The sequence below is a fragment of the Malus domestica genome, chromosome 01 (genome assembly GCF_042453785.1).
Source record: "Malus domestica chromosome 01, GDT2T_hap1".
Classification (NCBI taxonomy): Eukaryota; Viridiplantae; Streptophyta; class Magnoliopsida; order Rosales; family Rosaceae; genus Malus; species Malus domestica.
The window spans coordinates 18,841,007-18,867,841 of record NC_091661.1 but is presented as its reverse complement, the minus strand read 5'-3'; the positions used below and the strand labels follow the sequence as shown (position 1 = coordinate 18,867,841).

At 38.3% G+C, this 26,835-nt stretch overlaps 2 protein-coding genes and 2 long non-coding RNA genes across 6 annotated transcripts; 3 read left to right on the top strand and 1 right to left on the bottom strand.

Moving 5' to 3' along the window:
• Positions 1-1,200: 1,200 nt before the first annotated feature.
• On the top strand, positions 1,201-10,971 carry LOC103417629 (beclin-1-like protein). Of its 2 annotated transcripts, XR_011582437.1 has the most exons (10): positions 1,201-1,444; positions 2,007-2,341; positions 2,445-2,615; positions 3,334-3,458; positions 3,703-3,751; positions 4,300-4,458; positions 4,588-4,745; positions 5,166-5,315; positions 5,605-5,963; positions 10,933-10,971. XR_011582437.1 is itself a non-coding variant. In XM_008355803.4 (9 exons), exons 1-9 carry the CDS (start codon positions 1,309-1,311, stop codon positions 5,843-5,845), a joined length of 1,524 nt encoding a protein of 507 aa, XP_008354025.2. In that variant the 5' UTR covers positions 1,201-1,308; the 3' UTR covers positions 5,846-6,042. The 2 variants fall into 2 exon arrangements, 1 of the variants encoding a protein (XP_008354025.2); XM_008355803.4 differs by lacking the exon at positions 10,933-10,971 and having other exon boundaries at positions 5,605-6,042.
• A 576-nt stretch (positions 10,972-11,547) lies between these two features.
• LOC103419356 (uncharacterized) lies at positions 11,548-12,195 on the top strand. Its single transcript, XR_011580955.1, has 2 exons — positions 11,548-11,962; positions 12,096-12,195. It is a non-coding gene; the product is annotated as an uncharacterized lncRNA (long non-coding RNA).
• A 2,766-nt stretch (positions 12,196-14,961) lies between these two features.
• Positions 14,962-15,471, top strand: LOC139198394 (uncharacterized). Its single transcript, XM_070827080.1, has one exon. It carries the CDS (start codon positions 14,962-14,964, stop codon positions 15,469-15,471), a length of 510 nt encoding a protein of 169 aa, XP_070683181.1.
• Positions 15,472-16,701: 1,230 nt separating this feature from the next.
• On the bottom strand, positions 16,702-25,427 carry LOC139197227 (uncharacterized). 2 transcript variants are annotated; one of them, XR_011582435.1, is made up of 6 exons: positions 25,217-25,427; positions 24,974-25,133; positions 24,800-24,868; positions 24,049-24,107; positions 22,931-23,108; positions 16,702-16,967 (listed from the first exon to the last, which is right to left on the bottom strand). It is a non-coding gene; the product is annotated as an uncharacterized lncRNA (long non-coding RNA). The 2 variants fall into 2 exon arrangements; XR_011582434.1 differs by lacking the exon at positions 16,702-16,967 and having other exon boundaries at positions 22,880-23,108.
• Positions 25,428-26,835: the final 1,408 nt, after the last annotated feature.

Here is a 26,835-nt window from a genome sequence, read left to right as displayed (position 1 = left end):
GTATAATTCGTATCTCATCAAAACAATAGATTCACTAATACTAAATAGTTTATTCATACTTTTATTAAGTATAACATAAGATTTTGTGGTATCCACTAGTGTAAATATTTTAAATTAAAGATCGAATTCATTACTTGTATTCATATAGGGTCAAGGAGTGTAGTTGTAAAAAATCATCAAAATCGGAGTTAAAATAACCGTTAAATCGTGATTTTTCGTTTATAACCGTCAAAAACTTTTGTCCCATTACTTGATCTCTGAATGTTTGTTTTTTGCAATTTTTGGCGTATGTGATCTCGAAGTATATACAAACATGTTTGACGGTTTGATCATTGAAAACAGTTTTGTAGAATGAGTATCCTATCAAAACAATAGATTCACTAATACTTAAGAGTTTATTCATACTTTTATTAAGTATAACATAAGATTTTGTGGTATCCACTAGTGTAAATATTTTAAATTGAAGATCGAATTCAATCATTGTATTCATATAGGGTCAAGGAGTGTGGTTGTAAAAAATCATCAAAATCGGAGTTAAAATGACCGTTAAATCGTGATTTTTCGTTTATAACCGTCGAAAAGTTTTGTCCCGTTACTTGCTCTCTGAATGTTTGTTTTTTGCAATTTTTGGCGTATGCGATCTCGAAGTATATACAAACATGTTTGACGGTTGGATCGTTGAAATTAGTTTCGTATAATTCGTATCTCATGAAGTTCAATGGTGTGTGTGTGTATATATATATATTTATTTATTAAGTAGATTTAAATCTATTTATTTTGTATGTATAATTATTATAGTTTTTAGGGGTATAAAATTTAATATATATATATATATATAATTATTATAGTTAATATTTTGGGTATAATTATTATAGTATATATAATTATTATAATTATTATAGTTAATTTAATATATATATATATATATATATAAAATTATAGTTTGTAGGGGTATAAAATTGTTAAATTAATATATATATAATTATTATAGTATTTTTTTAGGGTTATAAATTATTAAATTAATATTCTGCTTATCGTGTATCGTGTTACCCACGTGTATACCCGAACAAACCCGTTATCTTAACAGGTGCTTATCGGGTTACCCGATAACGACCCGTTTCATTATCGTGTCGACCCGAACACCTGTTAATTTCGTGTCGTGTCGTGTCGGGTTATCGGCTCGTGTCAGGAATTGCCAGGCCTAGTCAGACTGCTGTGATCTCTCTTCTGCCAAGAAACAGAGAAAAAACCAAGTAAAAAACTGTCTCCTGTACGAATACAAGAGCCTTCCACTTTCACAAGGATTTAATGGGCGAAAGGGGTCGGAGGTTTCAGGTGGATCCGAACGTCCCAAGATATGCATGCCAGAACTGCCGTAACTATCTCTGCGTCGTCGGCGCCGATTCCTACGCCGAAAAATTCTTCCACGATTTCTCTCGCTCCGGTTCGTTTTCTCTAATCCTGCTATTAATTTAGCTTAATCCTTGCATATAATCGCCCAAATTTGTGTTCTGGGAATCGGATATGGAGTCCCAATTAGTCTCGGGGGGGGGGGGGTTCAATTGAAGTTTCAAACGGGTGAGATTGCAAAATGTTTATCGTTGAGGGGCAGATTTATAATTAAAATGGGCTGGGTTTTGATTTAGTTAAGCTAAAGTGTTGTTCTTTTGAACTTTTAAAGATTTTATCGTGGCTCGAAAAACTTAATTATGCTGTTATAGGCGTTAAGTTTTGCCATGGAGTGTTAATTTGTTGAGTTAGAAATGGGACTTGTTGCCGGGTGCTCCTTGTTGTGAAGAGCTAAGTTGAATAAGCGTATGATTTGACTAGAATCGAATAGCGTGTACTAAATATACGATTTCTTGAGTTGACTGTTTTTTGTGGACGTTTGAGTTCGTGATTTTACGTGGGGTTAAGGGTTTGTTGATGGCCCGGTGCAGTGATGTGTGCGAGAAATGGTTTATTTGGTTTGTAATCATGAGTGGTTTGGTGATGAACACATGCAGGCATGCAGGGTTCTTCAATGCATGGGGCGAACAGTGTGTTATCATCCACACGGATGGACAATTCTTTTGTTGTGTTACCACAGCAAAGAGCCCAGGCACAAGGAGTCCCTCCGCGTCCCCGTGGTGGAGCAGTCAATACAGGCCAGTCTGAAAAGGCAATGGATGAGTCCTTTGTGGTTGTTTATAAATCTGAGTCCTCACCAGATGGTGGTGGGGCCCATTTGCCGTTACCTGATGCAGGACCCAATGGTCCTTTGCAGCCTAACAATTCTGGGTTTGACTCTACTATAACTCTCCTGAATCGTGCATTTGAAATTGCCACCACCCAAACACAGGTATGCATCAGAATGCAAAACAACTGGACATTTTATATATGTTGGTGCCGGTTATTGTTTTGAAAGTAGGTTATAATCTGTAGGTTTCTGCTAACATTTCCAGGTTGAGCAACCTTTATGCATTGAATGCATGAGGGTATTGTTTGATAAACTTGACAAGGAGGTTGAAGATGTGAATAGGGACATTAAAGCATACCAAGCCTGTCTTAAACGCTTGGAGGGTGGGACAAGGGAAGTGCTTAGTGAGACTGATTTTCTCAAGGAAAAACTGAAGGTGCTTAGTTCAAATATTGTCTAATGCAATAATCTCTGCGTGATCTGTCTATGGATAGTGAAAAAGGGCTGTTTTATTGCCATTATGCCTTCATTCCGAGGAATGACGCGAATGACAACTCCAAACATCACACGTCCATTTTAGAGATTGCATGACCAGTAGGATGCATTTGTCTGCATTAATATGAAATACATTTGAGCTCTGATCCTACATTCAAGTGTTATGTTCTTTTTCTTTGTTTTTTTGGTCATAACTGAACCTCTTAGCCTTATTTTTTACCATTTTTTGTGGGAAGTATTCCATGACGTGCATAATAGTTTAAAAATTATTTCGTTTAATCACTCTGATTTCTTTGGTTTGGATGAGTGGTGAAAGGTGGTTATCTCTTGCTGATGGGATATTTACTTTGTTCTTTAGAGCATGCAGTTTGATCCAAAAATGGCACAAATATATGGGAATAATCTTAAGGTTGCAATGGTTTATATTCATTGGAACTTACATATCTGTGAAGGTATTTTCTTTTTTTTTTTTTTTTTTTTTAAATTTAAGGCCAGGATATTAGCTTGCCTACAATCCTGCAGCAATTGATCAATACCAAAACTCTTTTGTAATGAACCTTCAAAAATATGTTTGTTTTCATATCAGCTTATTTTGTATCATAATTTTCCAAAGGGAAGTCTAAATGCTCACTGATCATCTTCTTTGGATGCTATTTAAGATTGAGGAAGAACAGAGAAAACTTGAAGCAGAAATTGAAGAGATGGAGAAACAGAATGCTGAAGTAAATAATGAACTCAAGGGACTTGAGTTAAAATCTAGCAGATTTAAGGAGTTGGAGGAGCAGTAAATTTCTTTTCCTCATGCTGTTTGTTGAATTTCCGAGCACATGGCATTCTAGGATTCATATAGCCGACCCCACTTAGTGGGATAAGGCTTTGTTGTTGTTGTTGTTGTATGCTGTTTGTTGAATTTGTTGGTATACTTACTGATAAAATATCAAGTGAGCATCAGTACGTATCAGGTTTCATCGCTTATTGTTGGAGGACCTGGGAACTACTAATTGTTGATTTTGCTTAACGTGTTTCAGGTACTGGCACAAGTTCAATAATTTTCAGTTTCAATTAATTTCAAATCAGGTGTGCAACTTCTGCTCAGTTACTTCCTCTGCTTCTCTAGCTTTTGCATGACAAGCTGCTAGGAAGTACATTTTCCCTGTATGTGTGACTCTGTGTTGATATGTCTGGCTGTTGGTTGGTGTAGTTTAACATGGGTTCAAAAGTTTCTTTGACATTGAATTAGTATATCAATGTTTGTCTTCGACTCTTCGTAATGTAGCTTATATTAATTCTATACAGGTTCGTCGCCATTAGTTTTTGTCTTCTTCATAAAAGAAAAGAGTCGCATACATAGTGCACGTATGTTCTACTTGATATCTAACTTGTGAATAGATATGTTCAGGAGTAAAACAATCATGCTCTGGAAGCATTTAAATTTACTGTGGTGCACCCCTAGTCGGACATATCCTTTATGAGTCATCTGTTTCCCCACTTTATATGGATTGATGATACCTCTTTTTATAAATTGCTGGAATAAAGTTTAAGCAAGTTTGAAGAAAACATTGTTCCTTTGGTGCCCCGTGGGTATTTTGTTGTTTGTGTCTAAGAAAAATATTTTTGGCTGACAGGAAGAAAGAGATGCAATTTTGGCCAAGATAGAAGTTTCACAAGCACACTTGGAGTTGTTGAAACGAACTAATGTGCTCAATGATGCCTTTCCCATCGGGCATGATGGAGAATTTGGTACCACTAACAATTTTCGACTAGGACGACTTCCTAAAATTCCGGTTAGAAAGCCAAACATGCATTTCCTTCTCCTTTGAGTTTGTCTTAGGACCAGTTAATTGAATTTTTTAATTTACCTTGAGACAGAAAATAGGCTCTGATATTGATGGTTACCGTGTGAAAACAATTAGGTTGAGTGGGATGAGATAAATGCTGCCTGGGGTCAAGCCTGCCTTCTTCTCCATACAATGTGTCAATATTTCCGGCCAAAGTTTGAGTATCGAATAAAAATACTTCCTATGGGCAGCTACCCTCGGATTTTGGACAACAATAACAATATTTATGAGCTGTAAGTATAGACTATGCCTATAACTTTAATCACCATGTAATTGTCTTTTTATTTTAAGGAACTGTTATTAGCACTACAAAAAGTCATCTTGCACTCCAAACTTTTAATGATTTAAGGGAGAAAAGTGCTTGGGAATTGCCGAATGACTTTTATGGAGAGCTACCATATTTTAATTTTATCTAATCTCACTATTGTTAAAAAAACAACTTTAGTAGATCCCCCGGTTTAGCAGCATATGGTGCATAGTGGTGATTTCGATTTACTATTTAATTGGTATCACCCAAATGCTGAGTGGCATGGTTAGATGATTAAAAATGTATAATCAATGTTTGTATCTGTTCTCTAGAATTACCTGTACGGAAATTTAAGACTGTCATGTTAGCTATTTTGTTGGATGTTTTAATTAACTTGAGTATTTAGGTTTGGTCCGGTGAACTTGTTCTGGAGCACTCGCTATGACAAAGCAATGACATTGTTCTTGACATGCCTCAAGGACTTTGCTGAATTTGCAAATTCCAAGGACCAAGAAAACAATATACCACTCGAAAAATGCTTTAAATTGCCCTACAAGTAAGTTATGCAATCTGAACCAATAGTATGTTATATCATGTTCAAGCATTTTCCATCTCTCCTCCATATTTTGTTTTTCATAAATGATACAATATTTGCATCTACGACCATAACTTTATCTTGTTTACCCTTTCAACCGTTTTAAAGCATATGAGGGATGCAATGTTGACATAAGTTTTGACAAGTTTTTCTTCTGCATTGTTATCTCATTTCTATTAGGAAAAAGGAGAGACTTCGGTCACGATACTCTCTCCCAACCGTTAACCGTGTTGGACTTTTTCATTTGCAGGATTGAGAATGACAAAGTGGAAACGTGTTCGATCACACAAAGCTTCAATAAGCAGGAGAATTGGACTAAAGCTCTCAAGTACACCCTCAACAATTTGAAATGGGCTCTGTATTGGTTTGTTGGGAATACAAACTTCCAGCCTCTTTCTCCAGCAGTGTCTTCTTCACATGCTGAAGTCTCAGGTACAGGCTCTTCGTACTCGAGACGCAGTACCAACTCCAAGTCTGAGTTCCAAAACTAATCAAATCCACGACATAGATACCGAATACATATTACACCGACATGTATATAGAAACACCATGGTTTAGTCTTGTGCAGTTGAAAGCATGATTTGTAGTGTATTGTAAAACTGTACTGAAAATTCAAAGAACTTAGCGAAGAAGGCTTTGGTGTATTTAACACAATACGTTGAAATGAAGGAAAGCTTATTTATTGATATCCCCGATAAGCTACAAATATGTACATATACATGAGTCAAAATAAACACACAAGAGGGAGCCTTCACAAAGGTTGCTTAGGAGAAGTCTCAGCAGTCGGTAGAGCCCCAGAAAGAGAAGGCACCGGAGGGGGATCATTTGGAGCCTCAGTACTGGACAGAACCCTAGAAGGAGGAGGCATCAGAGGTTGATCATTTGGAGCTTCATTACGCGGTACAGCCCCAGAAGACGAAGGCAATAAATGCCTTTGGAACAAACCCACAAATCTCTGATGATCAAGTAAAACCTGACCATCAGTTTCCTTCATCTGGTCAAGCTTCCTCTTCATGTTTGTAGCATAGTCATGTGCGAGCCGGTGCAACTGTTTATTCTCATGCTTGAGCCCTCTAATCTCCTGTTTGAGACTCATCACTTCAGCCGCCAATGATTCAACTTGTCGGGTTCGAGCAAATAGGCGTTGGGCCATATTAGACACAGAACCTGCACACTGAACACTGAGAGCCAGCGAATCCTTAACAGCTAACTCATCAGACCGTTTGGAAAGTAGTCTGTTATCTTTGGGAGTGAGAAGGTTCCTGGCCACCACCGCAGCGGTCATATCATTCTTCATCACGGAATCCCCAACGGTAAGAGGACCAGTTGGGGAGACGAAGGATGGGCGCCATATGTTGTCTGGAGAAGGCGGGGCTACCTCTTCAACAAGGTTCAAGTCAAAACGACGGTCGGAGGGGCCAGACATTTTCAAAGGTGTTGAAGAGAGAAGAGGTCGGACAAATCAAGATCTTAGAAGTGCAAGAATGAAGCTTCTACTGGTGGAGATTCAAGTGTGCTTTGGAACTTAATGCCAGCCTCTATAAAAATCTGCACTCGACGGAGCTTCAGAAATCAAAGAGGCGCCTGCTCAGAAATCGAAGAGGCGTTTGCTTTCTCAAAAGTTGGGCTGCTTAGAGATCACGAGGGTTGATCTCAGAAATCGAAGAGCCGTTTGCTTTCTCAAAAGTTGGGCTGCTCAAAGACCACGAAGGCCGATCTCAGAAATCGAAAAGGCGCTCGTTTTCTCAAAAGCTGGGCTCCCTAGAGACCACGAGGGCCGATCTCAGAAATCGAAGAGGCACCTACTTTTCCAGCCTTGTCAGCACCTGTCACACGCACACTCAGCTTTGCGGAAATTATGGGCATTCTGTCAAAGACTTCTGGGGAAGTAGAAAACACATGAATCTTACTGTTCAATCACCCACTTCCCACACGCAACAATAGCTCATGGGTACCACAGATAACTTTGCCAAAGTTCTCTGCCAAAGTTGAGCACATGAAGCTTGCAGCTCCCACTACATCGCTCTGACCAAGAAGGGTAAAAGAATAGCAAAGAAACAGCACTAACAAAGTTTAGACCCATAAATTTTGAAGGTCTAGCTACCATATTATTACCCACAAGGGTAAAGGAACAGTACCACTGCTGGATAATTGGAAAGTCCATGTATGTCAACCTCTGTGCTTCGTGGCAAGGTAGACTAGCAAACATGCCCAACCTTTACTCACATTCGAGAAAACACTCCCAATAAGATTGCTTGCTCCAAAATCGAAGAGGCACCGTCCTCCGAATCTAAAGAGCCAGACTCCCAACATGACTACTTTCTTAAAAATCGAAGAGAGGGTAAAGGAACAGTACCATTGCTGGATAATTGGAAAGTCCCTGTGTGTCAACCTCTGTGCTTCGTGGCAAGGTAGACTAGCAAACATGCCCAACCTTTACTCACATTCGAGAAAACACTCCCAACAAGATTGCTTGCTCCAAAATCGAAGAGGCACCGCCCTCCGAATCTCGAGAGCCACTTTCCCAACATGATTACTTTCTCAAAAATCGAAGAGACACTGCTCCCCGAATCTCGAGAGCCAGACCCCCAGCATGATTGCTTTCTCAAAAATCGGTGAGGCACCGTTCTCCGAATCAATCGAAGAGGCGCTCGCTTTCTCAAAAGCTGGGCTGCTCAGAGACCACGAGGGCCGATCTCAGAAATCGAAGAGGCATCTACTTTTCTAGCCTTGTCAGCACCTGTCACACGCACACTCAGCTTTGCAGAAATTATGGGCATTCTGTCGAAGACTTCTGGTGAAGTAGAAAGCACATGAATCTTACTGTTCAATCACCCACTTCCCACACGCAACAATAACTCATGGGTACCACAGATCACTTTGCCAAAGTTCTCTGCCAAAGTTGAGCACGTGAAGCTTGCAGCTCCCACTACATCGCTCTGACCAAGAAAGGTAAAAGAATAGCAAAGAAACAGCACTAACAAAGTTTAGACACATAAATTTTGAAGGTCTAGCTACCATATTATTACCCACAAGGGTAAAGGAACAGTACCATTGCTGGATAATTGGAAAGTCCCTGTGTGTCAACCTCTGTGCTTCGTGGCAAGGTAGACTAGCAAACATGCCCAACCTTTACTCACATTCGAGAAAACAGTCCCAACAAGATTGCTTGCTCCAAAATCGAAGAGGCACCGTCCTCCGAATCTCGAGAGCCAGACTCCCAACATGACTACTTTCTCAAAATCGAAGAGAGGGTAAAGGAACAGTACAATTGCTGGATAATTGGAAAGTCCCTGTGTGTCAACCTTTGTGCTTCGTGGCAAGGTAGACTAGCAAACATGTCCAACCTTTACTCACATTCGAGACAACACTCCCAACAAGATTGCTTGCTCCAAAATCGAAGAGGCACCGCCTTCCGAATCTCGAGAGCCAGACTCCCAACATGATTACTTCCTCAAAAATCGAAGAGACACTGCTCTCCGAATCTCGAGAGTCAGACCCCCAGCATGATTGCTTTCTCAAAAATCGAAGAGGCATCGTTCTCCGAATCTCGAGAGCCAGATACCACAGACCACTTTTTCAAAGTGCTCTGACAGAGTTAAAACATGTGAAACTGGCAGCTCCCACTACCGTGCTATGACCAAGCAGGGTAAAGGAATAGCATTACTACTTGTTGTTAGGGAGACTCCTATATATGTCGACCTCCATTCCCAACGGACAGGCAGACCTGCAAAAATGCTCAACCCTTCATCATATCTGAGAGGGCACTCCCAACAAAGCCTTTCGAAATATTCAGCTTTCTTTCCCCCCGATAATACCTCTGCAAACAAGCTATACTAGAGCAAGAATATCTCATATCATCAGGGTTAAAAGCAAGAGTATCCCATATCATGCTTTTTCCCTGTTTTTTCTTTTGACCTTGTTTTTACCTCTAAGACAAGGAGAAAGAGAGCAATCAGTCAGCACTTGGAATCAAGCTTCCAGCCAGGAACTGACTGCCTGGAACCCCTTACCTGATTACTTACCTGGCATTGCTCTCGAGTACTCATCTTCATCATCTTATGTTTCCAGGGAAGATTCCGCATCTGCTTGAGGAACAGATAGGGCAAGTGCGAAGGATACAAGGAAGCATGTGGAGACAAGCGTAACAGCACACGTGCCGATACATCCATTACTCTGTCAAAAGCAAAAGTATCTCATATCAGCAGGGTGGAACGTACTCTAGATTTGATGGACTTGTTTTGACCCTCAAATTCTTCAGTCGGCCTTATACTCTGGAGGAAACCAGAAAACCCTCCAGCTCAGTTCAAGAATAAGCCTGTGGAAAGTTACTTCTTCAAAAGCAAAAGTATCTCATATCATCTCTTCTCATTTTTCTTCTCTTTATCCTTCATGCTGCTGCAAGATGGGGAGAAGGTGAACAATCAGTCGGAGCTCTGATTGCTTACCTTGTCTGTCACCTCTTTCAGCAGACCCCCTAGCTCGGCGACTTGGGGAACTCCTACTACATGGTTTGTATCGCGCTTGACCAAGCCTGAAACTACAAGTAAGCTTCAAGTGAAATTGATACATTACCTTGTGCATCTCCACCAGTTAAAGATACCACCCCTGGATGGAGGAAGAGTACTTCCAGAGAAGATGCCACATCTACCTATGAGACAGATAAGGCAAGTCAAGACGACACCACACTCCGATACTTAGAAGTTTCGTGATTACGAGATCATTCTCCCACAATATTTCCTAATGTCATTTGTACTAAATCATTCACTCGTACTCACTAAAGGAGAGCTTGAACCTATGTACTTGTGTAAACCCTTCACAATTAATGAGAACTCTTCTATTCCGTGGACGTAGCCAATCTGGGTGAACCACGTACATCTTGTGTTTGCTTTCCTATCTCTATCCATTTATATATTTATCCACACTAATGACCGGAGCAATCTAGCGAAGATCACAAAAAGCGACCGTTTTCGTTACCTAGGATCTATCTTGCAAGAGAACGGAGAATTAGATGGAGATCTCAACCATAGAATACGAGCTGGATGGAAAGAGTGCATCCGGCGTGTTGTGTGACCGTCGTAGGCCACTGAAGCTCAAGGAAAAATTTTATAGGACGGCAATAAGGCCAGCGATGTTGTATGGCAGAGAATGTTGGGAGGTGAAGCATCAACACGTACACAAAATGGGTGTAGCGGAGATGAGGATGCTTCGTGGGATGTGTGGGCACACGAGAAAGGATAAGATTGGGAATGAGGATATCCGAGGTAAAGTAGGAGTAGCCGAAATTGTAGGAAAGATGAGAGAAAATCGGCTCTGGTGATTTGGACATGTGCAAAGAAGGCCGACTGACGCTCCGGTTCGAAGATGTGACTACGGGACAGAGGTTCAGGGCCGAAGGGGTAGAGGAAGACCTAGGAAAACTTTGGAAGAGACTCTAAGAAAAGACTTAGAGTACTTGGATCTAACGGAGGGCATGACACAAAACCGAGCGCAATGGCGTTCTAGGATTCATATAGCCGACCCCACTTAGTGGGAAAAGGCTTTGTTGTTGTTGTTGTTGTTGTAAAACTGTACTGAAGTATTCATAATATTAGAGCAAAGGATTGCTGTTTTTTTTTCTGCAGTACTTGTTGAATTTCAGTGTCTTAAAAAAGTAAAAATTTTACGAAAAAATTTAAATAAACGGGTACTCATAACCATAATCACCAAATTTATATGGGTGGATAATTTTGAGTTCTTGCCCATCCCTAAAATTAGGACAGGGACACTGGAGATGGGAGAAAGGTGTCATTTTGTCTCATCAAGCATATGGAATACATGGCATCAATTTGCTAACACGAAAATGGACATTTCCTCAATTTTTGCTGATTCCTTGCGTGGCTGTTTAACCTGATAAGTCCTTGCAGAACTAATTGTATCCAAGCTGGCTAGAGCAGCACGCTCTTTCTTTTTGCATCGAAGTTTGAAATCTCCTCCTCGTAACTTAAATTATATTAGAATACCGCTCCAATGAAAACAAAAACATGAAAAGTTCCTATTTTTAGTTGTTACGGAAATAAAACCTTGGCTGGCATGAATCTTGCATGATCATAAAAACAGCTGAAGAACTTGAAGCTGCAAAAGCTTACACTCAAACATTCATGTATATATAGAATACCTTGGTGTGCTGCAAAGACACAGCTCTCAGCTACAATTAAAACTTGAGAACTAGCTAAGTGATCATCTTAAGAGTTAGGAGCAGCCATGTCTCGCCTAATCGGATTCTTCGCTGTTCTCCTACTCCTTTCGATAACTGCACACTCGGCGCCTTCATGCCCTACGGTGTCACTGGAGGTGGCTCCGTGCGTCCCTTTCGTGAAGGGTGGAGCCGACGCCAAACCATCGGAAGCGTGTTGCAAGGGTGTCAAGAACCTGAGTGTGCATGCCAATAACAAGGCAGACAAGGAAGCTGTTTGCCTGTGCCTCAAGCAAGCGTTGTCTACCATTGGAACCTATAATCCCTCTCAAGTCTCTGCTCTTCCCAAGAAATGTGGCATCTCCCTCGTCCTCCCTCCAATTGACAAAAATACAAATTGCTCAAAGTAATTGATATGCTCCAACCGCTTAAGGTATCGCATTTTATGATCACATTACGTTGATATTTACTTGTTACGTCAATAATATATATTAACACATTAACTATCACATCAACTAATGCAAACATTTGAGTTACTGAATTATCTCCATTCTTTTTTCATGCAGGGATTAATGTTTTACATGCAAAGTGGTCTTATGAAAAATAAATTGTACCATTGTCGAATAATAATACCACTTTTATGAGAAAAACCTATTAAATTATAAATTATCGAATCATATTCATTCTTGTTTTACATTTTTATCGTGCAAAGCGGCATAAATGAAAATTTTATTAATTTCAGTTGCTAAAAAGATCCAAATCAAATAACGACGACATATCGCTTAAATATTGACGACATTATCTCACAGATGTTGACACAATTTCCCAAAAAGTCATAATTTCAGTAATTAAGGTTTTTATTTCATCATTTCAGCTATTTTCTTATCTTTATATTTCTTAACAAATAAAACTAAAATAATTGTCTACATACGAAATGACGTTTAAAATACGACATGGTGCGCATAGTACGACATGACGCTTACCAAGGCTTCAATTTTCACGACATGGCGTTTAACATGTTGTTTTTATCTCTCCTTTCAAACCCGCTTTGTTGGAAATTCATGAAAAAAATGAAGCATTTCTGCTGCTGATGGAGTTTCTGTCTCCTCCCATATAGAAGAGAGCTAAGAAGATTCAGAAAGGTAATTGATTTTCAATAGTTCTCTTTCTGTTTTCTTATTTTCTGTTTGGATTCTGAGAAAATATGGTACTGCAACGGAAAATCTAATACTTTGTTGATTGTAACAACTCTTCCTATGATAACAGTCACTGCTTTCATTCTTTTCAGCTTTCGTGTAAATACCATCTGGGTTATTCGAATTCAAGCCCCAAGAAAATATGGGATGCTTTAATTCATAATTTGAGCAGTCTGTATCATATATATATATATATATATATATGTATGTATGTATGTATGTATGTATGTATGTATATATATGGAGCCTAAGACAATGCTTGTTGAGTAGTAATTTAAATTGTTTGAGAAATAAAATGTGAGAAATGAGAAAAAAGTTGAATATCAGAGTCTGCCACGAACAAAACTATAAAATAGAATATTATTAAACAAAAATGTCAAAACGGTTACAAAACTCCAAGAGGCTACATTGTGAATGACTTGTTATTATATAAAGTTACAAAGTACTATATATATATATATGAAAAATTAGGTTCTCATCCTTATTTTTTCTACTCCATTGATTAAAACCTTATTCGTTTTTCAAATTTTGATCAAGGTCCTTCGATTTTAATAAATGCCAATTAATTATTCAAAAATAAACTCCAAGAGGCTATATTGTAAATGATTTGTTATTAATTATGGGTGCATTCTAGATTATAAAAAAAAAAGGGATTTTATTTTTTTTATTTTTTTATAAAATGAGTACATTTATATAATAAAAGTTGTAATATTTTAATCCCACAAATTTATTGACTTTTGGCTAAATTACCTTTAATATTTTAATCCCACAAATTAAGGATTTTTATTTAAAATCTCATTAAATAAATAACTATAAATTTTTAATTTTTAATTTAAAAAATATAATAAGATACATAGAAATAAAGTATTACATTAATTTCAGGGAATTGGATTAAAAATTGAAAACTAACAAGGCTTCCGTCAATAATATTGATAACTAGGGACCGCATCCAAAATCTCCATATCACTTAGAGCATCTCCAAAGGAGATGTCAAATTTCGATCAGATTTTAAATCGTTCTCGTTGCGCCACGTGTCATTATCCGAAAAGATAATTATTGGTGATGGATTTCGATAAGATTTTTATCCAATGTCATCGTGTCACGTGTCGTTATCTTTTCAGAATCTTTTAGAATATATTTCGATCATATTTTTAACAAATGACGGCATGCCACGTGACTCTATCTACAACCTAATCATTTCAGAATCCTCCATATAATCCATCATCCATCCTTTGAAATCTCACACCAATTTTCTCAATATTTCTATCATTATTCATAGTTTCTGCTTCATTTTTCACCAAATCAAAATCTGTATCATTATTCATAGTTTCTACTTACAATATCTTCTTCTTCAAGCATGATGTGGGAAATCGATCAAGAAGATGAAGAATTGTTTAACCAATTTGAAGGAATGTTGAATCTTTATATAGCCCAAAATGAGAAGGAAGAGTATGAGGAGCGGAGAAAGAGAGATGACGAAGCAAGAATGGCCAGAGACTCACATTCCCGTCGAGTCATCCAAGCCGTGGATCAGATATGCAGGCCCACCTGTTTCGGAAACCTTGATAGAAACAGGCAACGACGAGGTGTGAAGCTGTTGGATGATTATTTTGTCCATAACAGTGCATTTCCTGATACGTACTTCAGACGTCGTTTTAGAATGGAACGACATTTGTTCAACAAAATCATGATTGCTGCTTGCAACCATGATTCTTACTTTGTGCAAAAGAATGATGCTTTTGCTGCTATGGGTCTCATTCCCGAGCAAAAAATTACTGCTGCGCTGCGGATGCTTGCGTATAAAGCATCTGCAGACCAAGTGGATGAGATAGCGAGGATAGGGAAATCAACCATTCTTCAGTCCCTGATGAGGTTTTGCAAAGTAATCGAATCTATCTACACCGCAGAGTACCTCTAGCAACCTACTCACATGGACTTGGAAAGGCTTATGAAGAAGGCCGGGATGCGAGGTTTTTTCTGGGATGATTAGGAGCATTGATTGTATGCATTGGACGTGGAAAAACTGTCTAAGTGCATGGCAAGGCGCTTATGGAGACAGAAAAGAGCAAAAAGTATCATTTTAGAGGCGGTGGCATCTTTTGATACATGGATTTGACATGTCTTTTTTGGGGTTCTGGGAGCTCAAAATGACCTCAACATCCTTGCCCAATCCGCAGTGTTCAACAATGTCCTGCAAGGAAAGGCACAAAAAGTCATGTATTAGGTCAACGAACGTATGTACGACGGGCTATACTACCTAGCCGACGACATTTACCCAAGGTGGTCAACATTTGTCAAAACAGTGCCACGTCAGCGAAGTGCAAAGGAAAAACACTTTGCAAGCTATCAAGAGGGGTGCAGGAAGGATGTGGAGCGTTGTTTCGGTATCCTCCAAGCTCGCTGGGCGATCGTCATGGGTGCAGCCATATTGTTTGATGTAGAGTCGCTTCGATCCATCATGATGGCGTGCATCATTCTTCACAACATGATTGTGGAAGATGAGTACGATTATGAAGTTGTTGATGAATATGAGCCAGACACGATGAACAATTCAATAACACATATGTATTGTGCTCATGACGCCACCGATGAGCTCGTGCAACATGAGCCATTAGAAAGGGATGTATGTTACAATGAGAGTCTCATTCAACGATATATTGCATTTCAAAGGCCAGACATGCACAATGCTCGGCAAAATGACTTGATAGAGCACCAGTGGGCATTGAAACAAGTTGAAGATAATTAAGTTCATTTAGTGTGTTTTTTATTATTTGGTATGTTTATGTAATTTTATTTGGTGTGTTTTATTTTAGTTCATTTAGTGAGGTTTTTATTATTTGATGTGTTTATGTAATTTTATTCGGTGTGTTTTATTTTAATGAGGTTTTTATTATTTGGTGTGTTTTATTTTAGTGAGTTTTTTTATTATTTGGTGTGTTTATGTAATTTTATTTGGTGCGTTTTAAATAACATAAAATACTAAATTCAATAAATTGGAAACAACATAAAATACTCTATTCAATAAATAATAAATTACAACCCAATGTGATTGGAAAACTATGAGCTCCGATTAAAACAAGTACTCTAATCATCATCACTTAACCAATTTGTGGTGCTAGGATGATCTTCTCTTGTCGTGCTAGGACCATCTCCTCTTGCTCTCGCTTCTCTTGCACGCCTCATACGTACCACATCCTCTTTCTCCGAATTCCAAAAATATTTAGAATTTGGAGACTTCCCTTCTAAATGCGTGTTTATAATCTCACGATCTCGTTGAGCCATTCTTTCTTCTCTAACCAGTTCCATTTCTTGCCTAAGTAGCTCTCTTTCTCTCTCATTAGCTTGAAATTCTCTCTCAACAGCTACAGCTTTTGCCTTCTCTCTAGCCTTATCAGCCTCAAATTTTGCCATTTCCCGCGCCAAAGTCAATTCACTATGGCGAGTAAGTTCTTCCATGTACTTTGCATAATCATGCTTGGAAGCACTTCCTTTTCTCTTTGAAGCCTTCTTACCTTGAGGCCTAATTGGATAACGGGTCGAACTCGATGCTTGTTCAGGGATGGGCGTTTCGGGCACTTCTTCTCCATCATCTTCATGCGAGCCATTATCAGGTGTAGAGTGTAGATGGGTGCTGTTCATGACAACTTCTGGACCGACAGGCACAACTTTGAATTTAGGACAATCTTTGACAATATTCCAACATTCCCACCGTTTGAATGATTTATTTTTGCTTTTGGTTTTGGCACCATACCAAGCTTGTGCTTGAATTAGCTACACAATGGGGGAGAAGAAATAATTATAATCAAAGTAGGTAACAAATAAATAATACAAACAAATAATTATAATTAAAGTATGTAACAAATAAATAATACAAACAAAAAATTATAATCAAAGTATGTAACAAATAAATAATACAAACAAATAATTACAATGTAAATTTGGGTATGGTACAAACAAATAAATAATATATTGTTACCTGATCCGTGTAATTTTCCCCACTTCGAAGATTACTACTAGCTTGTGCCAAGGTGTTTCTCCAAATACTAAACGATTGGCTAAGTAATTTCCAACGACTAGACATCGATTCTTTGGTTCTACTCCCACCCATTTTTTCAAGATAATTGGTATGAATAAGACTCCACATTTCTCGCAACTGCATCTCATTACCCGTACGCGAACTATGAGTAATTTCAACCCAGCTAGTACACAATGCAACATCTTCAAAAAGCGTCCAATTCGTACCTGCATTAGTAGTCATTTTGTTGAAAAAAATTGGATCAAAACTTTGAGAGAAAGATAGGAATGTGATTGAAAGTAGTTGAGAAAATATGAAATTGTGGTGTAAGGTAAATGATAATGAGAAGGTATTTATAGAAAAGTAGAAACATTTTTTTAAAAAAAAATTCATATATTTTTTCGGATTTTTTACAATTTTTAAATTTTTTATTTAAATAATTAATCTCTGCTGTTGGATATAAAAAAATTAAATTCCAACACTCTAGATTACGCCACGTGTCACAACGGTAACATTTCTTAATTTTAAAACTATAATTTTATTTATTTATTTATTTATAAAGCATATTAATATCGATCATTGATCTCAGATCGAACGGTTAATATTAAAAAAGATTTTTTTTTTTTTTACCGTTGATATCGAACGATCCAAGTTAAAGAGCCGTTGAGATCAAACGGACCTTGAGAAGCTTCCCAACGGTAACATTTTAGTCTGAAAAGTGGGCTGATTTTTCTGAAAATGTGTTAGGCGATGCGCCCCCACACGCGAGTGGGATATGTCAAGGTAATCTTTGTAGGTGACCTCATGTGGTAACGATAAATTATAAAATACCTCACGACTCATGTCAAACGAAATGATTACTAACCTAATCTTTCCTTCATCATCATAACGAGTGTTATCGCAACATATGAACTCCTTTTGTTGCTCGCTTCCTAACCAAAGAAAGTGGTATCTGTTTCTAAAGAATAGTTCTTGATCTCTCTCCAACAATCTGTTTCCAAGGTGTACACTTGTACTCAGAGAGGATTAACAATCAGATGTTCTTTCTCGCCGTACAATTTGAACCAGAAAATGCAATGCTAACAACTTTGTAACATTTAGATAAGGGATCATAGCCAAATCCTCGAGGAATTATGAGTCGGCCTGCTCGAAGGTAGGGAGCTTCCACCGTGAGGGATCCAAATGGTGGACTAGGCCAATTATTCTGAAGGTGTGGGGGAAGAACCCTGAACTCATGAATTGCCGGACTCCACAAAAACACCATAGTAGAATTAGATAGGTCTAGACAAATGATCCCATTGACCTATAATACCAATTGATTTGTCCCCGACCTCTAGATTCATAGACAGAGGAACATGGATGTCCTCACCTTCAGAAATAAAGGTATAAGTCACCATAGTTGGTGTTGTCTGAGTCACCAACAACATCATTGTTGTTGTCAAAACTTAGCATTGAGAATATGGATTGAATTTCATTACCATTACCCTTGGCCTTGGGGTCCTCCGACTCCCTAGTAGGGACTAGCATTTGCTTCAAAAGGACACGAGTGAATTGATTGATGTGCAAGGAATAGGAATTAGAGAGGTGCTTGTCAACGAAGCTGGGGTCATTGATAAAAGCATACCACCATTTAGTGACACACTTGAATTATACACATACCTACACCCAACTTACAAACCATTTAACCACCTTATCCTTGTCTTAAAAAAAACACCTTCTTTTGAATCTCTATGATGACCAAGACAAACAAAATGCATTGCTTCTTTAAGGTTTTTTTGTTTAACAATATAGTTGTTCTTAATGAAGCAACAACTCCTCATGAATTTTTTCCGTACGTACAACAATCGTCGTTTGTATTCTGCAAATTCAAATTCAATCTTGTTGTGGAAACCAATTTGGGCGCTCAACTTTCACCACGCATGGTCTTTGGCCGATTAACGAACCCCTTTGCAACGCTATTGTGCGCTTGCGTAGCTTTCAACCCTTATGAGGTACATAATGTTAACAAAAAACGTAAAAGTTAAAATTAAAAATTAAGTTTTCTCTCTTCTTCCTTCACCCTTGCTCTTTTTAATTCCATATACAGTGAGTGCTTCTTTCATCTTCCATGATTCCATAACCATTCTATGTATTTGGGCCCCACTTTTCTTTCCCAATCACCGAATCCCTGTTTCTCTACAACACCAACGACAAACATGTGTAGGTATAGAGTTCGAATGAAATCTCTTGGGCGAGTCCTCCTTGGCATTTCTTTCTCCACATATATACATATATCTTTGTTTGTCTTTTCTTTTTGTTCTTTTATTGTACTTTTTTCTTTTTTCCTGCAGCTTTCTAATGTGATTTCTCGTTTTAGTTGACTCAAAATCATGTGATGTAAACAAACCTTGTTAATATCAATATATTGGTCAAACCCGAATGCGAGTAGCACGAATATGTTTTTCTGGCAAACAGAAAATAATAAGCCTGGATTATGCTCCAAGGACACATTTTCCCAAACACAGTACTTTGAACGTGCTCATAGCTTATGGTCTGGTTATAATGTAGATATATTGTTCTTTCGAGCTATGGTTCTACTAGGCTCCCGATATCAGTTTAGCCAATTTGAACAAGCCATTCGCAGATCAATAACTTGAAAGATACCAACTCTATATTGCCGAATGGACAACAACCATTTATTTCTACAGGAAGTTATTATTTGTTTTGATCACTATGCAACCGATTACTATCCATTTGGCAACGCAGAGTTGGTGTCTATCCATTTATTAATTTGCTAATGACTTGTTCAAGTTGGCTAAACTGATATTAGTAGCCTGACAGAATTATCTCTTGAAACAACCGTATATCTGCATTATAGTCAAACCATAAGCTATGTGCACGTTGAAAATAGTGTGTGAGAAAATATGTCATCGGAACATAATGCGTGCTTGTTATATTCTACTTGCTAGAAATACATATCCGTGCTCCTCACATTCAGGTTTGGCCAAAATATTGACAAATTTCTTTGCAGTTCATTATTTTGACTCATCTGAAACAATAAATCACATTAAAATGCTACAGAAAAAAAAAAACAATAAAAGGACAAAAGACAAACAAGACTAAAATCATATATATATGTATGTATATATCTGTGTGTGTGGAGAGAAATGCCAAGAAGGACTTGCCCCAAAGCGGTTTTATCTACCTACGACGAGTGATTAGAGAAAGAAAAGTGTAGCCCAAATACATGGGACAGAAACAAACACTCACTGTATACGAAACTAAAAAAAAAAAAGCAAGGGGAGGGAAGAATAGATAAAATTTAATTTTTAATTTCAACTTTTGTTTTATGTTACCTATAAGGCTATAAGTGCTGAAAACTAGGCCAGTGCATATTAGCGGTGTGAAGGGGTTGGTTGTGTTACTTGGCCAAAGACCATGTGTGGTGAAAGTTGCGGGCTCAAATTGGTTTCCGCAAACCCCGGATTGAATGTGCAAAATACAAATGGTGATTGTTGTACGTATTGAAAGATTTCATACGGCATTGGAAAAGCGTGATGAAGCAAAACATTTTGTTCGTCCCAGGAAATTGGTTATCAGAGAGATTCAAAAAAAGTTGTTTTTGTTTTGATACAAGTAAGATGCTTAAATACTGAGCTTTTTAGGTTTGTTGGTTTGTAAGCCGGGTGTAGGTATGTGCATGCTATTTTCACTTTCTTTGTTTAATTTGGTTTGTTGATTTGTAACTTTGGGGTAGAGTACGTGCATGATCCTGTATTTTTGTTTGTTTAATTCTGTGTTTTTTTGGGGGCGCTGTTCCGTTATTGACCGAACTCCTAGCTTTTCTCCCTTGCGTATAAAAATATGGATCAGGTGAGTTCTTTCTGCAAATTGTCAACTCCAATTGTATGTAAATATTCCATCTTTGCCCTTCTTCGCCACATCTTTCAAATAATCCTCTGCCACATACTTCTCAATCATCGTCCCCGAATATGTCTGCCAGAAGTGTCGCAACTCTCTGGGGCTTTGAATTGAAGTTTCAAATGGGTGAGATTGCAAAACGTTTTTCCTTGAGGGGAAAATTTATAGTTAAAATGGGTTGGGTTTTGATTTAGTTAAGCCAAAGTGTTGTTCTCTTGAACTTTTAAAGTTTTGGTTGTGGCTCGAAAACCTTAATTATGCTGTTATAGGCTTTAAGTTTTGCCATGAAGTGCTAATTTGTTGAGCAAATAGTTAGAGTTAGAAATGGGACTTGTTCCTGTCAAGAGCTAAGTTGACTAATCGATCCAAATAAGCGTATCATTTGACTAGAATCACATTGCGTGTACTAAACATACGATTTCTTGAGTTGGCTATTGTTTGTGGACATTGTTACTTGTTAGCGTTTTTAGGATTGATTAACTGTAATTCTAGTTGGTTTCAGTTTCTAGAAATCACAGAGAATGTGATGAGCTCATTTCAGAGAGCAGAGATGAAGAAGGAAGAAGAAGCAAAGTGTGAAACTTCAAGGAGAAATCTACGCTGGATTCTCTTCGATTCGGTTATGCCAAAAATGCTGGAAGTGTGAGCAAAAATAGCCGTTGCTAGCTCACACCTCAACTAGTAGGTCATGTGAGTTGCATGCGAGCAACTTAAACGCTTACGTCAAATTGGACAGGTACAAAGCTTATACTTCAACAGACATTTGAGTTTATGATTTTATGCAGGGTTAATGGTTTCTTGATGGCCCGGTGCAGTAATGTGTGCGAGATATGGTTTATTCGGTTTGTAGTCATGTGTGGTTTGGTGATGAATACATGCAGTCATGCAGGGTTCTTCAATCCGCCCATTCTTTTTGTGTTGCGGCAGCAAAGAGGCCAAGCACAAGGAGTCCCTCCGCGTCCTACTGCTGAAGCAGTCAATCCAAGCCAGTCTGGAAAGGCAATGGATGAGTCCTTTGACAAGGAGGTTGAAGATGTGAATAGGGACACTAAAGCATACGAAGCCTGTCTCAAATGCTTGGAGGGTGAGAGAAGGGAAGTGCTTGGTGAGGCTGATTTTCTCAAAGAAAAACTAAAAGGGGCATCTTTCAAATACCGTCTAATGCAATAATCTATGTGTGATCTGTCCATGGATAGTGATAAAAGGGTTGTTTTATTGCCATTATGCCTTCATTCCGAGGAATGACGCGAATGACAACTCCAAACGTCACACCTCCGTTGCCTACCTACCATTTAGGTAGTACTTTTAGAGATTGTATGACCAGTAGGATGCATTTGTCTGCATTAATACAAAATACATTTGAGCTCTCATCCTACCGTGCCTCGGGTCGCCGTATTCGTGTATGTGTCTGCAACATAAATCCTACATTCAAGTGTTATGTTCGTTTTCTTTGTTTTCTTGCTCATAACTGAACCGCTTATCCTTATTGATTACCCCTTTTTGTGGGAAGTATTCCATGACATGCAGAAGAGTTTAAAACTTATTTAGTTTTAATCACTCCTATATCCTTGGTTTGGATGAGTGGGAAACCGGGAAGGGTGGTTATATCTTGTTGACGGGATATTTACTTTGGATGAGTAGTCCTGAAGTAAAAAATTTCTACTTGAGGGTATATTTGTTATTTTGGTTCTTATTTAACATATATTTTTCAAAGGATGCCCAAAATGATTGATAGTAGACAAACTCAGGAAGCACTTCTATTAATTTCAAATATCAGATAGCGAAGTGAGAAATTAAGCTAATCTTAGGGACTATTTTGGCTAAATCACCTAAATTTTGCACTCAACCAAAAACACCATTCATGAGGGTTTGAAGGGTTTTAGAAATCCAAACGATGATGTAACCATCATGAGGGTTTGCATATTTTTTTTTCCAATTTTCACACTTGTAAATTAATTATTATAAAAAAAATTTAATGTGCTTTAGTATTCTTAAATTACTTTGGTATTTTTAATGTGCTTTGGAATTTTTTGAAATGAAGGTTTAATTTATACATAGAAAACCATCCAGTGTGAATCTAACTTCACATATGAAGGTTGTAAATGGCTTGTAAACAAGTGGAACCCTCAAATGGGCAATGGTTATGGCGAGCGAGTAACTGCTGTTATTTATCTATAACCGTTTATTCTCATATCCGCATAACCGTTTACCCGTTGGGTAATTGTCTAAACGGTTATACCCATACCCATAACCGTTTATAAACGGTTAACCATACCCATAACTGACACACCCCGTCCCGAAGGAGGACATGCTGGCCGTCACGTGAGAGTGACGTAACCATTTGCACAGTACGGAAGCTTTAAGATACAATTTAAATTGATACACCCGAAGGTGAGTCCTAATTTTGTCCAATCTGTCAGAACACCGTCGAATTCCTCGTAGTCACCACACCTTTGTGATTCCTGAACCTGGAGGGGCGCAAAACCAAAATTGAGTGGGTCAGTAAAACAATTCTTTTCCAAATCCAAACATTTCTCAAAACGTTGTAATCCCTCTCCGTAAAACCTGTATACTTTCCCAGAAATGTAAAATATAAATATACATATATATTCTCAAAACTTCATTTTTACTATCTCAACATTATCTCTTTATCAATCATGCCATGCCATGTCATCTCAACATTTCTCATATTAATTATGCCATGCCACATCATCTCAACAGTAATAAGGTATGAATGCATCAACATAATCATATCAGGTGCAAGAAAGTAATCAACCGTAGGCCCTCTAATAGCCCTATACGGTTGAACCTAGAGCTCAAAATCTATCATTATCACTCTACCGGAGTCACCTCTGTGACCCGTCCGGCCTTCTGCACACAAGTTACGCTCTAGTGCTTCTCATAAATCATCTGTGCACATAATCTAAGGTCACCCACCAGTCGGAATCTCACTAACACTCTCGCGACTGGTCTGTCGTACCCACTCCGCGTGGACTGTACGACTAGCATCTACTTGGATCCAAGGCGAGCGTGCGATGCGGTGAATACTATAAGCACTAAACCATGGTGCAGGATTTGAGCTCAATATATATCATCATCATCATAACAGTAATTAAATACTCATCTGTGCGTCCACCGCACCATTTCATACATATGCATCATAAATCAATTCTTACCTGTGCGTCCACCGCACCAATTCATACATATGCATCATATATTAATTCATGCATGGCATTTCAACTCACATTTCTATATACTTTTCATATCAATTCTATGCATGGTATTTCACTTCCCGTTTTTCCACATAACTCATATGCATTTCATTTTAAACATAATTTCATGCATTTTCAATTTCTGGGAAAACGTTAAGTATATATATATATACGGAAAACAAAACTGCCCACTCACCTGGAGTTCGTCCAACAACTCCCTAGCACCACACATCAAGGCGTCACGACGATCGCCGCCTAGAATAGTAATCAAATCCAACCTCAGAATTCATATCGATAGAATATATAACTTATATAAAATACGTCACTACGTAGTTCGATCCGGAAGATCTGCCACTCAGATTTTAAATCCATAACTTCCAGAGGTCCACAATATATCTCTAGGATAACATCCTAAAATTTCATTACCATCCAACGGTCGGATCTCCGTCAATTTCCAAAACTAAGTGACGGTTAACATTTTATATTATGAACTTACAATTCCAATTCCGGAAGATCCCTAACTCGGATTCCCAATCCGTAAGTTCCAATAATCCTCAAATATTACGTATTACAACGTATCAAAGTTTGGTGACGATCCAACGGTCGGATCATCAATTCACATTTTCACCTAAATGTGAAAACTATAAAACGTTATTTGAACACCTAACCAACAATCTTCAATAACTTTCTCATACGGTGTTCAATTTAGGTATATGAATATACCACAGTGATCTACTCGACGTCACGGACGTCGACATATTTTTAAAATAATTTTATTTTTTATTTTTACTGTAGCACCTTCTTCTTCCTTGGGTCGCCGGACTGGTTTTTCCGGCGGCCGTTTTCTGGGCAGTTTTTCAAATTGCCATAACTTTGTCATTTCTCAACGAAATCAAGTGATTCAAAAACGAAAGTTGTAGCCCTTGAAGAGAAAAAGATAATGGTACCTTGCACAACACCTAGTTCGCCGTGGTTTGGCCGGAAACTGTCTCGAAAGCCTCGGAGGTCGCCGGAAACTGGGTATTTTTCAAATGAGTATAACTTCTTCAATACTCAACGAAATTGAGTGAAACAAAAAGGAAAGTTGTAGTACTTGACGAGACAAAGAGATTGATACCTACCTCGACTCCTAACTCGCCGGGGATTCGCCGGAAAACGCCTCGAAAGCTCCGGCCAAACTTTGAACTTGTCGATCTCCGTGTTCTTACGTCCAAAAACTTCCAACGAAGCACTCCGAGCTTCCTTGGGACCTCACTAAGCTCGCTGTGATCTTGTTTTAGCCTAAATCGTAACCATTTAAAAGATCATGAACAGTATATAAACACGGGACCTTAAAAACTAGGGTTTTCCGAAGCAAAACTTACCTGAAAATGGTGTCTACGTGATCGTGGAGTCCTCAGGGTTGCAATGGTAGTCTTAACTTGGACGTTGGTATAGGTTTTAGGTGGTTTTGGTGGTTGCCCGTGCGTTCGAGAAGAAGAGAGAGAGTGAGAGTTTCTGAGGAAGAGCTGAGGAAGAGAGAGAGAGAGTGACTGAGGAGATGAGAGAGAGACAACAAACGGGAAATGGGGAGGGATTTAGGGTGTAGGACCCTACCTAAAGTCCAAACACAAAATTATTAGTCCAAGTTTAAGTTTAATTAACAATAACTTAGGAATTTTAGGTAAAACCAATACCAAAATTACGCACCTTAATCCCGTTTAAGGGCATTTTCGTCTTTTCACGTCCTCGGAATTAAAATTCCAGGACGGGCTGTGACAATCTTCCCTCCTTATAGAATTTCGTCCCCGAAATTCCAGCAATCAACTAAATCAACCATACTCCAACAATAGCTTCGGGTAAATCTCTCTCATCCGTTTCTCTTTCTCCCACATAATTTTCTACTGAATGATTTCCTTCACAAGGTTTTACCACTTACTCTGTCTTAATTCTCAGGACCTTCTTTTCCCAATCCAAAGTAGTCCTTGGTTCCTTATCAAGTCGAATCCAATTGAATTCTAAATAGTTGCACCAGAATCCCATGTGACGAATCTGCCACCTAGTGACAACGCATCGAAATATAATGCATTATGCACCTTAGCCAATTTTTGAAGGCATCACAAACTTATATGCAACTTCATTGATTCTTTTAATGATCAAAACGGTCTGATGTGTTTAAATCTTATCTTGTCTCTTTTCCAATTCTTTTCATTTCTGTTCGTGGTGAATTTTCCAAAAATATCAAACCATTTACCTTACACACTTGATTAGTGGCATATCCATCTGTTGATCTCTTTTGCCATTCCTGGTTACTTCAGGTTAACTTAATCACCTGAATACTTTGAGGAGACTCATCCATAGTCTCAGGGTCTACTAAAACTCTTTCTCGATCGAATCTTTCTCTACCCAGAAACATTCCATTCACAAGTCATCAAAAACCGACTCACGTGACACATTTCATGGTCCTTATGGCGTTACTTCGGAAACTGCACAACCAACATACTTAAGAAACTTAGCAGTTCCGTAATCCAATTCTCTTTTCCATAAAACAAATAAGTAGTGTTGCACTGTCTGGGAAAGGTTGTTACTCAACAATGGGGTAAATGTACTAACTTGTTACTTAACAAGTATAACTTCTTCTCGATCTTCCATTCTTAATTTTTCTTCCGTTGGTTTTCAATCCACAAAATGATACTCTTGGCAAACGTGCCAGATATTAATCTTACTGTAGTCTTCTCACCAAGTGCTTCAGCTAAAACAAACTTTACGATCACCCTGATCGTACAATCATGTTCATTAAGCAATACAATTCACTTTCGCTGCCTCATATCAAATTCCTTCCAAGTAATGGATATTGAAGACTTTTTGGATTCGTAAAAAAAATCTTGCATTCCCACTAAAATATAATGTCTCCATAACTTCACAGCAAGAATGGTAATCGTGACTTCCAAATCACCAGTAGGGTAATTCATCTTATGAGATTCCATTTATCGTGAAACGTATG

Bases quoted from the DNA above. Each gene is read 5' to 3' on its own strand.
- LOC103417629 (XM_008355803.4), top strand. From the start codon at position 1,309: ATGGGCGAAAGGGGTCGGAGGTTTCAGGTGGATCCGAACGTCCCAAGA. The intron at 3,459-3,702 runs GTAAATTTCTTT...AACGTGTTTCAG, and splicing joins TTTAAGGAGTTGGAGGAGCA to GTACTGGCACAAGTTCAATA. The intron at 5,316-5,604 runs GTAAGTTATGCA...TTTCATTTGCAG, and splicing joins TGCTTTAAATTGCCCTACAA to GATTGAGAATGACAAAGTGG.
- LOC139198394 (XM_070827080.1), top strand. From the start codon at position 14,962: ATGTACGACGGGCTATACTACCTAGCCGACGACATTTACCCAAGGTGG.